Raw genomic sequence first — 18,684 nt, forward strand, 5'->3', positions numbered from 1 at the left:
AATTTTATCAAATCAGGTAACTTAAAATTTAAATTAGTAAAAAACCATCCATTTTCAAAGTCATAACTCATTAAAAGTATATTCCCTGGTTAAAATAACATATGCTCATAGCTGGAGTAGGACACCCAACATACTCATAAACAGTCTCCCGCACGTTAAATTACTGTACATTGATTGTGTATTCAATGTACTGGTTCTAACCATTTTATTTGTTCTTATCAAAAATACTTCTTATTTCATAGAAGTTTAGCTACTCTATATTATAAAAAAAACTACATTACAAAGATTAGAACCTATTGGGGCATGTCATCTACATTAGATCATAATATTTTTCAGACATTTCGATTCCGAGCATTTTCTTATGTGACGTTACATTTTAAGAAAAAATTCTTAATTTCATTATTTTTCCTTATTTATTACAACTAAAACTTGCGAATATAATGACCAAACAATGGTATATTTTTAATTGGTACAAATGTGTTTCTACTCGACCATTTTGATGTGTAATAAATAGTAATATACAGTATAGTTCATAATGCATGCATGCGTATTATATTATGTGCAAAAGTTAATAAACCATTATTTTTAGTTTTTGGGTTTATACATCCGATCCGTTTACATAATAATCATCAAAATTTTGCGGTTTATATCCAACATTTATCTTCTAAAAATATTTTAGCCTCACTGTGGAGAGCAATTTTTAGTCCACATATGATAGGGTTCAGTACAACATATGATAGGGTTCAGTACAACATATGTACAACATATGATAGGGTTCAGTACAACATATGTACAACATATGATAGGGTTCAGTACAACATATGATAGGGTTCAGTACAACATATGATAGGGTTCAGTACAACATTGTTGCCTAAGCCTGGCTCTCCATAGTGAGTCATACTTCAAGAAGCCGATGCGGTATAAACCAGAAGACCTTGACGTTATTTATGTATTTTTATTTTTTATTGTCACATAAATTTCCTCAGGAAAAATCACATTATTATCAATTTAACTGTAAAAAATGTGTTATTTTGATTATGATTATGACCACACTATTAATGTGTATTCTCATAATATTTGACAATTTAAATATCTTATAATGTCACTAAAAGCGTATATGTAGATATTTACTACCTCAGCTCCACGACAAAACTTTGTGTTTCACTACATTAAAAGAATGTTTAAACATTGCGTTCTAAATTTTCTCGAACATCAAGTGAAGCTAAACTGGTATTGCTGATCTATTTTTCTATATTGTCATAAATACAAATTTAAAGAATGGTTTAGATTGTATTATTAAAAAAACGGCAACAATAATAATAAATAATATACCAAATAATTATATAACAGTGTAAATCACTTTTTCACACAATCACCACAATATTTTAAGTGTATTGAAAAGCCGATTTCTGCAAAACATCAAATAAATATTTATTTCAATATATTGCATTTTAAAATAAATCCGTTCACGAAATAGTTACTTGGAATAGTCCAATAAAAGATAGGAATTTCGTATAATGAGGTAATTTTTGTACACATCGTAGACAATGTGTTTCGTACATTGTTGTTACTAACTGGAATACAAGGTTCCTCCCTATCTCTATTTACTACATGAATGTAAACCGTAAACTACGTCTTAGACAAATGCGTATTATATTATTTCTCTAAAAATCTTCTTTTTTTGTCTGAGTATAAACTATGGGCATAACTTTCCAAGATACATCCATGCAAAGAGACATGTTACCAACTAGTTAGTGGATAAGCAAATTTTTTCTGGTTATATATTTTTTGTAGGTCCTAGTGTTTGTTTCATGGTTCTTAAGATTAAGTGAATGAACAGGAAAATTGCATAGGCATTGACTATCTATAAAGTTGTGTGTGTGTGTGTGTGTGTTTTTTTTTTTTCATTATAAAAAAACTGGCGGCTTGTTGCAGATATACTGGGGTGGTCCTCAGATCGGAATACTAGTAGCCGTGGGCATGTGGAAGTTCATTCTTGGACCTTACAAGATGGCAAAACAGTGATCGTATTTTAGTCATTGCACATTATGCACTTTTTAATGCTGCAAAAGGAATTTTCTGTATTTTATGCATATATATTCTTAAAAATGTGCATTAAATGTAATTCTGCTTCACTAATATTGATATGTAATGCTGTGACTCAGAATCAAACAACTCAAATATCAATAACAGTTTAGATTGTGATATATTATTTGAGTTCTTGTATTGTGGAAGGATAACAGGATGCAGGATTTCCTACGGTATATTAAAATACCAAAAATTAATATATACCAATATTATATATTTACCGAAAATACTGCATTGAGAAAATTAAAATATTTATATTGTCTTCTTCGAGTCAAAACCCTAGGGCCATACGGTTAAACATTCACATTATATTAATAAAATAAATAATAAATGTGTGGCGATGAACTTGCCAAAGTCGAAATTTATATCAGACCAAGTCGTATGTAAAAAAAAATTAAGTACGGTGTATACTTGACGGTCTAGAGCTTTCAGTACAAGGTACTTGAAGAAGACATAATGATGGCAAATGTCTGAAATCCTGTTATTGCTTCAAATTATATATCATAAATAATACAATTTAAACAACGAATCCTACATTGTTTTGTAATATTTTGTTAATAAATAATTTACTGTACTTGGGGTTTTACTTTATTTTCCGTACATTTCCTCTCTACTTTTCAACTTTAGAAATTTCCAAAAAGTTACTTTTCAATATACAGAATATTAGTTACATTAGTAAGATAAATAATACTCAAATATATACTTCTTATACATGTACCAATCATTTTCATTGAGGTATATGGTATTGTCTTCTTCTAAACTCATGTTTAAAGTTATTATAATATGTAATAAATACAAATAACAATGTATTCAATAAAAAGCAATGATTTTGCACCGAACGGTATCATGTTTGCGACAATTGGCCAGTGATTATGAATCTAATTTTTATCAGTGGACAGTTCGTTGGCTGTATCAGAACCACGGCTGATCCAGTTTAACGGACCCGCTCGATTCTTTTTTAATATTTGAAATGTAAATTAAAGTATGAAGAATCTGTTTAATGTTGGTTAATGTGTGACGTAACTGTTTCAGGAGACATTCTGAGTATTCTTTTTAACTTTTGGATATTAAAACATTCGCATATTTTAACTTTTGAAGTTTTTTACTTTTGACGTTATGATTAAATTGTATAGTTTTGATATTATATTATAATATATGCGGCTTCTTTCACAAGTATTTTATTTTATATAACTTACGTACGGCTGAAAAGTTACTGCAGTTACCTGATAAAGAATATATATTCATATATTGGTTTTCAAACCCGTTTGGGTAAAATAGAGTCTACTAACAGCACTCATATTCTGCCTCCGGTCTAAGATATTTCAAGTACCATAGTTAGAGTTTCCTTTTTTTATCCCAATGAAGAAAATAAAACGTACGACTAAAAAGTTACTGAGGTTAAAAGTTTATGTTTTCGTGGTGTAATTTCACTTCCGGTCTCATTTATTTAAGGTTCTACAGTTGGGTTAACCTTGGAATAACGTATATTGGTTTTAGAGGGTAGATTACCTACCCTTGTAATCTACTTCCGGTCTAAGATATTTCAAGTGCCATAGTTAGAGTTTGCTTTTTTAATCCAATGAAGAAAATAAAAATTACGACTAAAAAGTTACTGCGGTCAAAAATTGTTAGTTCCGGCCGTTTGAATTCACTCTCCGTCTAATTTATTTATGGTTCAAAAGTACCACATGTGTAGATTTTGGAATTGAGTTCAGATTAAAAAGCGGACTGTTTCCGATCTTTTTGCTATAATTGACTTTAATTTTTACCCCGATCAAGAAAATGCATACGTAAGCTTCAGTACATATGTTTTATCAAAACATTACTTTGGTAAAAAAAATCTACTTCCGTCATTTGTGTTCTGCATCTGGTACAAATGAAAGAGAGTGTCATATTTTTGCATTTCCTTTAATTGCAGTAAAAATACCAAAACAATCTCAAGGGAGCCAACCAACTTCGATTACCTTGTGTGCAAACATTCAGAGCTTTGTCATTAAGGTACTTTTTATAACAGCGTTTAAATAGTAATTCCAATGTATTAGATGGTTTAATCGTCACTGGTGCAATCTAAATAAAATATTCCATAGTAACTTCATCTTTGCAGTATGCATTACACTACTAATCAAACACTGTATAATAATCATAATAATATTATAATGATTTGTTTGTGTGAAAATGTCTTTTTTTGTTTGTTTTGCTTCAACGCATAAGGTGGGTACACATAGCCTGCCATCTCCTTGCCATGCCCCTGCCGTGCTAAGGATCAAGGTAAGTCTTTCTTCGGTAGAAATGCACTTCCACCATTTAGTGTTTTCCTTCGACCTTGTAAGTAGGTCGAGCAAATACTTGCACTTTTGAAATCTCTTCCGAAAGTATCTCATAAAACAAAGCGGGTCATCCTTCAACCTACGACAAAGAGTGTGGAAGTCTCGCTCCTCGTCTCGCGCCCGAAATACTTTGTGTACCTATACGTCTGTTTTCGTTTAATTTTACTTTTTCTGTTACGTAAAGCGACATAAGCAGCAGTTGCGATCACAACGTCCACCTCGTCCGTGTCCAATTCAACAACTGAATCCTTCAAAGCGTTGGTACGTAAAGTGTGGCACGGCAGCGACCGGTCACCGGTTGTCAAAATCGCAGGCAGTGACACGGCACGGTCGCGGCAGGAGCACGGCAGCCTATGTGTAAACCCACCAACAAACTATTCAACCGATTGTACTGAAATTTTAGATGGACATTCTTAGGGTCCTTGGGATGAATATAGGCCTACTTTTTTCGGAACTTCCTCTGGACTACGCCCGACTGGACTTCAAAAAATCCCATCTTGGTGTCTACAGTTACGAACTACTAATTGAAAAAGCGTGTTAAATGTAATTAACTGTGCTGTGTAAACATGGTATTATGACTAGCCGACCATGTTATTACATTTTCTACATTTTACTTAATTACCTGATTTGTGAATGGTATTGTAAGGTATTCAATTTGGTTTCCTTTGGGAATTTTGGGACGGCATATTAATAGTAACTGAAGGAACTAGAACGGAGGGTCTAGGCATTAGCATGATTCAACAAACCATTCGATCTGTGACTATAATTCGAGGACACGAGCTAGCGCAGTGAGTCTGTTATTGTAGCAAGTGGAAATGTAAAGCAGTACACGAAATACTAAATTCAATTTTTATGACAGAAAATCGTCGAGAGGACATTGCATCCATTTCTCACTGATGAGGCATAAGATACTGCTTAAGTATATTTAAATACTGTCATAATTCCTAGACTGGACCGAGGAAATAGAAAGAGTTATCATTCTATTAAGCTAACTTGGATTGGGAGGCAAGAAAATGTGCTTTACTGTGTCGTATTATCTTTACATACTGTCATATGAAACCATTGTTGTTGATTTTAATTTTTAATGTTCAATAACCGTTTCTATACCCATACAATTAAGAAATCTGTACTGTTTTGAATCCAACCTCACTATAGCATTTTATGTAGGTGTTTATATAATGTCTCGGGGGAAAATGGCAAACTTCAACTTATCGTTGAAAATATAATACATTTGAATTAGAATTTTAAATAAGAATTAATCAAAATTTTTATTGACCTCTGGTTCTCTTAATCATAACAATGAAAAATAGGTACCTTATGAATTATATACGACTAATTACATTTTTAAAATATCATAAGATCGTGTCGTATTACATCACAAGCGCTTTCACTAAGAAAGCTATTCATTAACTTTGTCTTTGGATTTCCTCTAAATTGGTCTAAAATAGCTCCAGTGTTACTGAACTCTCTCTATTCAATCAAATATACAGAATGATGCATAGGATGGTGAACGAAGCCGCGGATATATGCGTCATTTAATATTTCCTAAAACTTAAAATATGTAAACAAATGTGACTGTCTCTTTTATAACCTCCATCTAAATGAGTCAACAGCTGTTAAGTTTCAGTTCACTTTGGATTACGTGTCGTAAATATTGTAATAATGTTTTCCGTATTCATGAATATTCATGAAAACTTTCCTCTGACATCAACGTATATATTAAAAAAGAATTAGTCGAATCGGTCCTGCTATTTTCGAGATTAGCGCTTATAAACATATTTAGCGAATTATGCAATATATATATGCAATAATATGTAATGCATATATATATATATATATATATATATATATATATATATATATATATGCATACATATCCGCGGCTTCGTTCGCCATTCCTATGCATCATTCTGTGTATTTGATTGAATAAAACGAGTTCAGTAACACTGGAGCTATTTTAGACCAATTTATAGGAAATCCAAAGACAAAGTTAGTGAATAGCTTTCTTAGTGAAAGCGCTTGTGATGCAATACGACAAGGTCTTATGATATTTTAAAAATGGAATTAGTCATATATATAATTCATAAGGTACCTATCGTGTAATGCATACTGCAAAGATGAAGTTACTATTGAATATTTTCTTTAGATTGCACCAGTGACGATTAAACCATCTAATGCATTGTAATTACTATTTAAACGCTGTAAATTACTTCAAAATCTTTATCGTTAGTTACCTTCACATAAGGGTGATTTTATTTTTAACTAGTAACTCTAGGCTCCTGGTGGTAGATCGTACATTTTTATTCATTACCACATTTACAAATTATGTCTGACTCTATGACTATGACTGTCAAATTACTGTAGAATATAAAACTATAGTAATTAAATATAAAAAACAACATTTTTCATTAAATACTTATAAAGAAGTGTTTAAAAGGTTCGATGTGCAAGCAAATAAAATCCTTGAAGTATGCAGTTGCAGAAATGTTATCAAGGCGTTGCTTACTGGAAGGCGGCATCAAAAAAGTTCCTGTAAATGAGTCCTGCAAGTGCTGCTCCTAGCAATGGACCTACCCAGTACACCTACAAACAGGAGTCAAGTTACGAAATTAAATTATATATAATACCATAGAAAAAGTTTAGTATACCTATAGTAAAGTTTATTAAAGTGTATCTAATAACAATTTTAAACGTCTTTTTGTTTAAACTAAAATAATTTTAAACAATTTATTTATGTGTAATACAATTTGTATTAGCAATTGTTTTATTAAATAAAACTACGTTATGCAGCAGTATGTAACTTAGGTAATATTGCGTAAAATTATAAATATATAAAACTAATATTACAAAATACAATACACAAAGATATTTGGTGTCTATATATGAATCCAAGTAAGTGAGGTCGATGCGCTATGTCCCCCAATTTCCTTTTCATCAGTAATAATGAATCTGAAAATCTCTACCTCCTTCACCAACCTTATCCTTCTCCACAGCACCAAAAGCTTAAACCCTTCAACAAGGGTGTAGTCAATCATTCTTACCATTTTTAAGACGTACCTCATTAAATATTTAATCCGTAATTATCAAGAGAAATTTTACCATCTTCGTCCACTACGCCATTTCTCTTTCTTGGCCAAGCTCGGAAACTAGAGATTTCTCGATTACGAGATTTCTCAAAGAATCTTTGTAGTTGCTTTCCCAGTCTGCAGAAAGTTTGCTGTCTTCGAACCGAGAGCTAATTTGCACCTTACAGCACACAACCTGGTTTTCTGGAAATCGATAAAGTCACTTTCTGCAAGAAAGGAAATTGATCAACAGCCGCGCCGGTTTTGATGGAGTTCATAAAGAGAGTTCAATATATCAAAATGTGATTTTTTTCTCAGAGTTTCTTTTAGCTTGACAACACCAACCGTCAGACCCTTCAACAAAAATTAATTCATCGACAGCTAACCATATACAGACTTTGAAAAGTGGTGACTTCCAGTCTCTAATTTTTTGAATATGATATAACTATTAGTGTGTCATCGTAGAAAAATGTATTCTAAAAACAAAACTATCATTTAATATTTTTAACCCTTTTGATATAGTCCTATTCCTACCTCTACCAAAATTAGCGCGCCTGGCGATTGATTTCTTTCCTAAGAAAAGTTCCTCTCCCGATTTCAGGAAAGATCAGGTTGTGTTCCTATACGGTGTAAATAGACTCTCGGCTAGTAGAGGCTTTTTTATTACTTCTGAACAATATTTCAAGTATTTGGAAAAGATTTCCAAACGTGATTACGAAGATAACATGGCACTTACCGTACTACTAGATTAACATATACAGTAGTAAGTTACGTCACATAACTACGTAGTTAGCCAACTTACCCAAATGGAATCCCACACTATGTGTTTGAGAATCGCCAATCCTATAGATCGGGCAGGGTTTAGAGACACTCCACTGTATCTAAGCTAAACATGCAAAATAAGTGAGTCAAATTACAATGTCATGATATTGGTATAGCATTAAACTTGTATTTGTGACGATAATGCGTAAAGAAACTTTGATTTTTGTTTCATGACATTTAGAGCATAGCCTATATTTGTTTTTAATTTAAGAATGGTTTTATCTTTTTCTGTAAGAACTGCTTTTCCCGTTTATACACAAAATGAAAGCTTTCGGGCTCTAGCAGTCCCTGTCTAATTAACGTTACAGCCTATAATAAATTCATCATCTGGGCATCTCAATCTATGGAATTCAGTACCAACCTCTAAGAATTCTTGGCCTAGACCTGCCGGTCAAAAAGAATTACTAGCCTTAAGGAACTCCCGGCTCTCAGAAAAATACGACCTCAGGAAGCAAGCTAGAATCGGGAAACTTCTAACGTCTATTGGCATATTAAAGCTCTTTCATATGACATTTTTTTAAATTCCATGCTTCCTAGATTAAAAATCCTTGCAAACTTCTCAATTTAAGATTTTTCAAATGAATGGTCGTAGTAAATGTAACAAGAATCCTTGCATCTATAAAGCATTAAGGTGCAAAACAAGAAATAGCATCTGAAATAAAGTCGGGAAAAGTAATTTTGTACTTATTGGCCGAGATGAGAGGTATCTTAGTCGTAAAATACAGTACATTATTCTTATTCTGTATTGAACACGTATGTTCAATACAGAATCTACCAAACAATTAAAGTTAGAAAAACAACATTGAAACCATTATTATAAATCCAAGCTATATTAAGGTACTTTATTGAAATTAGACAAATATTTTTAATCCGAATGTTTAACCATTTTTAAGTAATCCTGTTAATATTTAAGTTCAAGATCATATTTTACAAACTGAATTTTTATTTTAAATATATCATCTAAAATGTTTATTGATGTGACAATAATCGACAAAACAATACAATGATACTTAACAGAAAGACGAAAATTTTAGACGGGTTAGTTTGCAAGATATTCCATCTTATTTGATAGACACTGCTACATTTATACACTATAATTAAACAAAGTTTTTTTCATACTAACCCCCATAAGAAAAGAAGATGTAACAAACAACCCGCAAAGGGTAATCCCTATGCTAGGAATATGGGGGTATATGTTTTTGTCGCTTATGGTTAAAATCAGATACACCAAAATAAACGTTAGCACCGCTTCCACTACTAAAGCCTCTTCTACAGTGACTCCAGCAGAAACGTTGATGCCATTGGAACAGAGATTTTCACCTTGGACACTTTCAGGCGTTGATGCCTGAAAACAAATAAAGCGTTAATTCAATGCAACTGTTCGATTAAGGGAACTAATATACTGAACTATGCGAGCATACAATATACATTTAGCGTTGTTGAGGTACCTACAAGGTAGGAGTACGCCACACCACGCGTAACGTAACAGGCTTCGCTGAGGTTGCATGCAAAGACTATAGTTCAAGTTGGTGAGGTTGCCTCATATTCAAGATGTACTGCAAACTGGTAGACAAATAGAAATCATACAGAAGTTTTTACTCTCCAACAGACAAAAGAGATTTTGTGTCATCTTACTGAGGATAGGCTTCAATGGAGCTCAGCAAATTTCCTTGGTTGGACATATATATTACTCATTTTTGTTAATGTAGAAAATAAGTTTCATGCCAAATTTAAATTTTAGAGATTATATCTGATGTCTGGCTGCATAATACATGAGTTTGGTTCCATAGCAATGTTTGAACAATAAAACCCTGGTGAGTTAGGGACACTACTACAACACAAGATTGCACTGACGTCAATTATGTCACCAGCTTGTACCATATGACGATAACACATGGGGGTGGTGACTTCTGAGGTCGTAGTAATAAATACTAGAAATACAAAGTGTACTTATAAGTTCAGTTTAATTACGAAAACTTAAAAGCACTACTTTTAGATGGTAAAGGAAAAGTTATGTACTGCCACGTTGCTGCCAATTAGAATATAATAACTAAAAAGTATATCTTCTAGGTGGGCCTAAAATATCCAATGTTCTATTGAATTATGCGTACGACGTTTTACTTTACAAAACAATAATATTTCACTTCCCTTCACAATAGGTAGACTCACAACCCTGTAGTCTAAGAACGGTTATTTCTAGAAGAGGAGTAGAAGTTGAGAAGTGGTAGCCATCTATTCAAACAACACGTGAGATACATCAGCTACGTAAACTCGCCTAAAACAAATTCGCGACGGTATTAGCCATTTAATTATACAAATTACTATTTATAACAACGTGCTCGTCGCCATAAGGACGACGCCACAACCTTTATCTATCTCAATCAAGCAAATAAAAGATCTTCAAGGGTAAGTTACTTTACTATTCACATCTTTACTTTACGTTACATTCATTTTATACGTTTGGCATCAAAGGGCTAATTTAATAGTACGAAAAGATAAATTTTACTTACGGACAAAGCGCGCGAGGTCTGATCGGTTACGTAGTTTGGCTGCTACAAAGGGTTAGATGAAAAAGCGTGCCAATTAGGTAGTTACTCCGCCCAATAATTTAGTTCCGGAACATTGGATGTAAAATAATATTATATTATACTGGCTGATTAGGTTGCGAAATTTACATTGTATGAAATTTAATTAACTAATTTACGGTACAAACTTTGAACGTTGACTTTCCGCTCATTTTTTTCTTTTACAGTGTGAATAAATTACGTTCGTTATTATGCCACATCTTAAAATCTCATATATGGTTGTTCTAGACATATGATGTATTCTTCATTTATTCTGGAATTTTCTCGTTTCCGTTATGGTTACTCCTAAAAAAGTGCAAAAATATTACCTAACTCAACCGAATCATATGGAGTGACATGTAATATCAGCAAAATCAATGTTGCTTATACAGAAATGTACCTTCAGCAGAATGTCAAGCCAGTAGGTAAGTTTGTTTTCTAAATATCGTGCGGACAGATGGCAAGCATACAGAAATGAAAATTTGTGAGCCCCTCGAGTGACAGATTTCGCTGACGCTCAACTAATTAAGCCTATGATGGCGATAAATTAACCTCGTATTTAAACGTAATTAAACTTACCTCGTATATTATTGTTCCTATTACAACACCCAGGATCTGAGCGGGGACGTATAAAAGGGCTTTGAAAGCAGATATACGACCTACGACGAGAAGTCCAAGAGTGACAGCAGGGCTTATATTACTTCCACTGACCGGCGCAAAGATCTAAGAACCCACAAAAATATAAGAAACTTTATTTCGGTTAGTCACAATTATCTTATACAACAGAATCAATTCCTCTACAGTAACTTAAAATTATGATTGATTAGTATAATACCGGCAGACTACTCTTATTACATGCCCTAGTTATTTTTGGAAATATTTTGACAAAATTAAAGAAATACAGAAATATAAATCGTAATTTAATTTGCTAAATAAGTAATCTAAATGGTTTCCTGTTGTGTCCTTATTAATAAAAAAAATAATGTGAACTATACTCATTTCTTTCTTATGGTGAATAAATATTTACGTTTAATTACTTGAAATACAATATTAGTTGTGATGTTTTAAATTGTATATTAAATGAAACTTTTGTAATTTACCAAATTCAATAGTAGTTAAAACGGCAGCTATATACAAATTTGGTGGCTGTATCAGTTTTTGAGTTGAGTAACTCAACTCAATAACTGAAGGAAACGTTAAAAACACGCGTTTCGGAAGATTTAAGTTAACGTTTTAATCTACTCGTACATCAAGAAAAATCACATAAAACTCTCCTGTTGCCTATCTCTTTAATTGCCTCTTTGTTTTTCAATCCTCAACTTTCTTCTAGGTCTTCTTGGCTCTAAAGTTTCCAATTACCACTTTTAGCTGTATAGGTTATTCTTAAATCGTCTATTTTTTCTTCGTATTGTTTTCCTGTTAATACAGAGGCATTAGAAATGTAGAGCTATTTTTACTTTCCTCATTGTAAACTATCGTAGCTTCCTAGATAGCTATTTCAACTACTTTTCTCAGAGAACCCTTTGTAGAATTAATTCTCCGTAATTCTGCCATAACCCAAAGCGTGCTACAAAGGGAATATTACAAGCTTTATAAATATGATGACTATCAAAGAACAAAAATTCATTCTTTGATTTACCACGGTAAGTGTTACTTTCAAGACTACCAAAACATTTCAAATTGCGAAATTATTTAAAACATTTTTCATTATAATTCCTGAAGTGTTTGTTAAAAATTGAGATATGTTCATGAACATTGCATTGAAATGATCAGAAAAGACAATAAGTAAGAGATATTTTAAACCACCAATTTTCTCGTGTTTAGTTTGTAGTCCCATATGAAGTTTCCAGGTGTTTTGAAAACAAAACAATTGCACCACTTCCATTTTACTCTGAGCTACTTTGGAAAAATCGCCCTGCAACATCGTGAAAGCTTTTATTTTTTTTTTCTTTGAAGAGAACGCTAACTGGTCCACATTAAAATCCATTACTAACATTACTGGAAAAGTACCATGATAACTGTAGCTATGGTGAGGCCGACAGTGAGTGAGATCTTGAGTACGCCCGTGTTGTCCGGGAACTGTGCACAGTTGGTGGTCGCCAGCCATACCAGGATAGCTGAGCCTACAGCCTCGGCTGCCAGGCACCGACACACCTCGAAGGTGTCCTTCAACTCGTGAGTCCCCCAGAAAGCTACTATTGTTCCTAAACATCCAAACACTAAAATTATGATTCTTAAAATAATATTGGACATAGCATATTAAATTCATTAAATTCACGGTGCATAATGTTAAAATGTGGATAATTGTTATATGTTAAAAAGTGAACTTGAAAAATGAAAAATCTTCCCGAAATGAATTCCTGATTTACTTGTACAACAAAGCAACTAGTAGACTCAAGTATTTATAAATATTAAGCAGCGTACTTAATGTGCAACAGCTTAATGAATATAATCTGTTAGTATTCATTTTAGTTGTTTTAATTTATTAAATTTTACTATAATAACTTTGATGAAATACGTGTACTGAATTTACCGTCTAATTACACCTAAAATGGTGTGCACAGTTTTCAGTTGTTTTGTTTTTAATTTTCAATGAAAGTTTGGTCATGGTCGCTCTTTAAGATATTATTTCTGAAGACGTGAAAATGGAAAACTTTTATTCCAGAAGGCGTGGTAGAAATCTGAAGCAGAAATTTTGAAATTCATCTAATTAGGCGCAAAAAGGACCATTACCTTTTTACATTAAGTAATGAAAGGTGAGTGGAGGAAGTGACATGATTTTTTAATTTATATTACATTCAATTTTTGTTACGAAATATAGTACTAAATATATGTAAAAATCTTAAGTTATATTAACTGTTTAATATAATTTTCGTATGCCATAAATGAATTAAAATATACGGTGCTTTCTGATTACTATTAAACTGTAAGAAACTTCACTTTTTTAATCGTATTTATTTTGTTCTGACTGTAAAATTGTACAAATCATTCTTAAATGTCTACTATTACATCAAAAAGTTATTATAAAAAACTTTCTGTTTTGACTAAAGATATCTCAAAAGTCTATGAATTTAAAATAAAAAGCTTTTTCTCCAAAAAATCGATTGTATCAGCAATTTAATCCACCTATGTTACACACATCGTTTTCTATCAACAAGAAAACATGAATATACTTTTCTACGAGGGATTTACAAAATCACTTTAATTAAACTTAAGGATTGATTACTACTATTGTTAAGTACCAATTATAACTATATTATTAGGTTGTAGTTCTATTTTTTATCTATTGAAATATCTTAAAATATTAAATGATAAGTCTAGACGGTTGAGAAGATTTAACGGTTGTAAACCCGGTCAAAAACCACGTTGTGGTACATGCAAAATTATGTCCTCTAGTCAAAAGTTTAGCACTAACATAATGAATAAAATGTATCCAGTTAAAGAAACTATTTGTTGGAATTCAAGCAATAGAATATATATCAGCTAAATAGTAATTTTTGTAATAAACGATATATTGGCCAAACCTCTAACCCTCTTCGTATCAGAATGACAGGTCACCGTTATAGAATTGTTCATGGAGATGACAAGCCCCTCATTTACATCCCAGGGAACACAATCAGGACAAAATTGAAAAGTTTTATAAATTAAAAGGCATCAATAATATTGCATTGCATACTAATGAAAATACAAATAGACTTAATTTGAAAAGGAGCGAAACTGAGTGAATCAAAATTTCTTTTAAGTTTGAAAATTCGTTACTTTATAACATTTATATTTTTACTCTTTGGTATTTAGAATGAAACGTCAGCTGTGAGGTATTTTTCACAATTCATTATTCAATTTCAGTTTATTTTTCCTTGTTTATATTTCTAGTTGGTTTAATAAATCTTTTTTTTTATTTATACAATGTTACGTCTGAAGAAGTACGCTGAGACGTACGAAAATGTATAAAGAGTTTGCCAATATTTGTTTTCTATTTTTGTGTGTGTGTGTGTGTGTGTGTGTGTGTGTGTGTGTGTGTGTGTGTGTGTGTGTGTGTGTGTGTGTGTGTGTGTGTGTTTTATTATGTGATTTTCATATAGGTTGATTCGAGATCAAATGCGGCTTTCTGCTGCTCAAAATCTTTCCGTAGAATATTTTAGATGTTTTATTTAGCATTAAACAACAACTCGTGACGTTTAGTAAAAGTTAATTAAAACTTACGTTTTCTTTCTTTCTTCATGTCATAAAATTATCCTACAGTCAAAATGTTTCACAGATAAACAGATCTTGTTAAACACTAACGAAAAATCAGTCGAGTGCAGAAACAGCTTCCATTAACTAACCGATCACTTTGCGGTGTCTCTGAGTTTATATATTTCACAACACTGTGAGCGATAACGCTTACTTGTACATCTTGCTGATTAAACTAGTATCTCAACCCGCAGCACTCAAAGATATTTATCATTATCAAAAAAGACGAATGATAATGTTGCATAGTATTCTTAATTCATTACGACACACAGTAATTTTAATTTAATTCTAATGGCCGCAAATTAACGATTTATTTTATGTTCAGACTTTTTAAAAACACATTAATACGAAGTTTTTGCTATTATTCTTTTTTGAAAATGAAATTCACTTCCACAATAAAAAACTAAACGAAAAGTCTGGCTGTCCTCCAAAATTAATACTTCTACTTGTAATAAAAGTTCAATAAAAAAATTTTTTAAACTACATACTTTTAAATCCTCTTACTAAATCTTGATGAAAAACTTTTATTAATATTTAAATTTACTTGAAAAATATAAATGGCTTCCAAATTAAAATAATAAAATTTACTCATAATTTCCGAAATGTTATCAAATATTTCACAAGCCCATAAAACAAAGGATCAACGATACTAAACAAAGGTAAATTTGATATTTTTTTTTAATGTAAAAATGCAAACAATATAGAGAGGAAAACTGCACAACCGTAAGAGATTGACATGAAAGCCTCTCAGGTCGGGTTCAAAATGATACGTCGTCCACCATACAATTGCCACTCCAGTCCGATTGAACTAGTATGGGCAAAGTTAAAACAGTTCATTGCTACACGAAATACTACCTTTAACCAGAATGATGTTTAAGTTTTTATTGAAGGAGTGACTCTTTCTTCCCGGATGACAGGAAAAGATGTGTACAGCATGTAAAAATTATAACAATGCCGTTGGATAAGAGAGAAAATTAAACGAAATTATGTCCAACAATTAGTCATTACTTTGACACCTGGTGACTCTAATGGTATTAATTTTGATAGTGACGGCGATCCCGACTTAAAAGAAATCAGGTAGGTATGTCAAAATATTTAAATTTCTCTCTAAATATATACTTATTAATAATTTAAATACTTTAAAAATCTGATACGTAACATAATAAACACCAAGGTGTGCAAATATATTTTTTTGTAAATATAACAGAATATATATATATATATATATATATATATATATATATATATTCATTTTGGGGGAGAAATAAGTTTCGAATGAATAACAAAGCACATTACACCCAATGTTATATCAATTATCCAGCCTTTTATTATTCATTCTTTTTGGCAAAAAAAAACTATTAAGTTTAGTTTACATGTTATAAAGCCCTTCTTTACTTGCAGATCCATGGTACGAGATGACCCCTCGCTGGAATGAACTGCACTAATGAAAACTACTCTGAGCCCAGTTTCTTTTAAAATAAACATAATCTATAGAATATTCTTATAAAGTTTGTAAAATATTATTTGTATTCTGTAAATATTATCCCGATAACTTTGTAGAACAGTAGTTAATGTATATAGTTAAAATTTATTATTTCTATGATATCTAATGTAGTTCTATTGTTATATTGTTACAGAAAACCAACTTTATTGTAATCAGAAAAACAGCTACGGGCATCATATTGTTATTGCGAAAGGCCCGGACCAATCCCAGGTAGACGGAGAGCCAGAGACAGGTCACTTCATACAGACTGTAGACTCTAATCGTTTCCTGATTCCAACAAAAGGGCCTAGTCATGGGCCAATTGTCGCTAAAGTTTTACTCTACGGTACAACTATTTTGGTTATTATTACGTTACCTGATACTAATCGCGAAAATACTTGCAACTCTTTGATATAGTAGTTGTACTCTACCATCATTTAAAATTTTAATATATACCACGGAAGGCTACAATAGTTCATAAATGATTGTGCTCATTGTTTTAGTGGAGTCTCAAAAAATAGCCTTAAAAGATTGGGGGGAAATCTCTATAATCTTACAAATAATACAAACTAAAAAAAGATTTGAATTTGATTGTCAATTATATCAGTGAAACTTATTTTAAACAGAGTGGATTTTTACTGATAAACCTTGAAATACTAACCCACCCTCTAGGAATGCAACTTTTTAGAGACAGATAATGTATTCTACCCGATGGATTATAAGATGCTGAAAATAAACTTAAAGTCTTGACCAAAGAATTTTTTAGTTTTTTTTAATCCTGTATTAACACATTCCTATATAAGAGAACCACACTAGTCGTTTTTCCATAGCTCTCAACTAGGGCTTCGTCCCTGTGTCCATATTTTATTACAATAAAGCTTTGGGATCTCGAATAAGCCTATACAAATACTATATCAAATTTCTTTCCGATCATTTCAACACCAAACCCATTACTCAGTATCCATTTTAACTGTGCCACAAATGGTATATAAAATAAATTGGGACTTTATCTACTTTTTGTTGACAATTAATAATATGAATTTAGAATTTTAAGATTCAGCCGCCATTCTAAGATGAAACACCCAAGATTATTTTCTTGTATGAACTATTTACGAAACGGGCTAAGTTGCAGTTTAACAACATTTAGACTAAGTCAGTGCATAAATTTAAGTCCATTCACTTGCCCAGTCAAATAGAGAAAGATGGTAACCACAAGTGGTAGTTCTCAATAATGTTATTGCTCACATCCTGCTTGTAGTCTTCTTTTTTAACAGTCATCACTTTAATTGGTTGAAGATTAGTAAAATATTTATAAGGAATTATTAATTGTGTTTGAACAAATTCCAAACTTGTGGAAATACATTTAGGTGTAAGTCATTATTATATTTTACATTAATCTGATTAAAATTAAGAATACGATGATGATGTGTAATAATTATAAACAAAAATAAGTAAACTTTAAACAGTTTAACTAAGAATAAAATTATATTTACATTAACAATACATTTTCTAAATTATGTTTATATTGTTATGTTTCTAATTTATTTAATAATACGGCACATGAGACATGACAGGTTTATGAAATGTGGAAGAATTTACTACAACTAAAAAGAATAGGAGACTCATGAATATTGTCGTCAAGGCTACTGGACTACTGGTAACTACCGTTACCAAAGAACTCAGTGCAAAAGGTAATTGAGATCTTGACCACTGTGGCTAGTCAGCCTTCAATTCCAAACCTGGACAGATGCATCCACATACTTAATATAATTATACAAACTGTAATAGAAGTATCGGCGTAAGTATTGTTGCTCAATCATTTTCATGAATGTACATGAATTTCAGAACTTCAGTTTAAAAAATCGAATACTATTGCAACATCTACCTAAAGGTGCATATGACACAACAACAATAAGAAGCTCCGCAACAACACCAACGTGGATATCATAGCATCGAAATAATTATGGGCTAGATCATTTTTATTTGACACTTATTAGTTCTATCCTCACGTGGCCAGTATTGTATATTTTGTTTTGTTAGATAAATTTCTGTATTAATATTGCTTGTTGCCAATTAGACTAGGATTAGATAGTAGGTCAATT

At 31.8% G+C, this 18,684-nt stretch overlaps 2 protein-coding genes across 4 annotated transcripts in view; one reads left to right on the forward strand and one right to left on the reverse strand.

Annotated features, from left to right (window-relative positions):
- LOC124360217 (aquaporin-like) overlaps positions 1–16,832 on the forward strand; it is a 29,043-nt gene extending 12,211 nt beyond the window's left edge. The window contains exon 6 of one of the 3 annotated variants that reach the window (XM_046813634.1): positions 16,737–16,832. In XM_046813634.1, the coding sequence (XP_046669590.1) occupies positions 16,737–16,817 (81 nt within the window). In that variant the 3' untranslated portion in view covers positions 16,818–16,832. Of the gene's footprint in view, positions 1–1,935; positions 2,663–6,891; positions 7,100–16,736 lie in introns of those variants that run through there. The other 2 variants (XM_046813635.1, XM_046813633.1) reach the window with 2 other exon arrangements.
- On the reverse strand, positions 6,693–15,219 carry LOC124360219 (aquaporin AQPcic-like). The gene is made up of 6 exons (XM_046813637.1): positions 15,070–15,219; positions 12,877–13,070; positions 11,446–11,589; positions 9,426–9,647; positions 8,283–8,366; positions 6,693–6,998 (listed from the first exon to the last, which is right to left on the reverse strand). The coding sequence occupies exons 1-6, from the start codon at positions 15,086–15,088 to the stop codon at positions 6,918–6,920; spliced, it is 744 nt and encodes a 247-aa protein (XP_046669593.1). The 5' UTR covers positions 15,089–15,219; the 3' UTR covers positions 6,693–6,917.
- Positions 16,833–18,684: the final 1,852 nt, after the last annotated feature.

This window comes from Homalodisca vitripennis, chromosome 4, assembly GCF_021130785.1.
Source record: "Homalodisca vitripennis isolate AUS2020 chromosome 4, UT_GWSS_2.1, whole genome shotgun sequence".
NCBI lineage: Eukaryota > Metazoa > Arthropoda > Insecta > Hemiptera > Cicadellidae > Homalodisca > Homalodisca vitripennis.

Excerpts from the sequence above, each read along its gene's own strand:
- LOC124360219 (XM_046813637.1), bottom strand. Across the intron at positions 8,367-9,425 it reads CATCTTCTTTTCTTATGGGG|CTTAGATACAGTGGAGTGTC; the intron begins GTTAGTATGAAA and ends TTGCATGTTTAG. Across the intron at positions 6,999-8,282 it reads TAGTGTGGGATTCCATTTGG|GTGTACTGGGTAGGTCCATT; the intron begins GTAAGTTGGCTA and ends TCCTGTTTGTAG.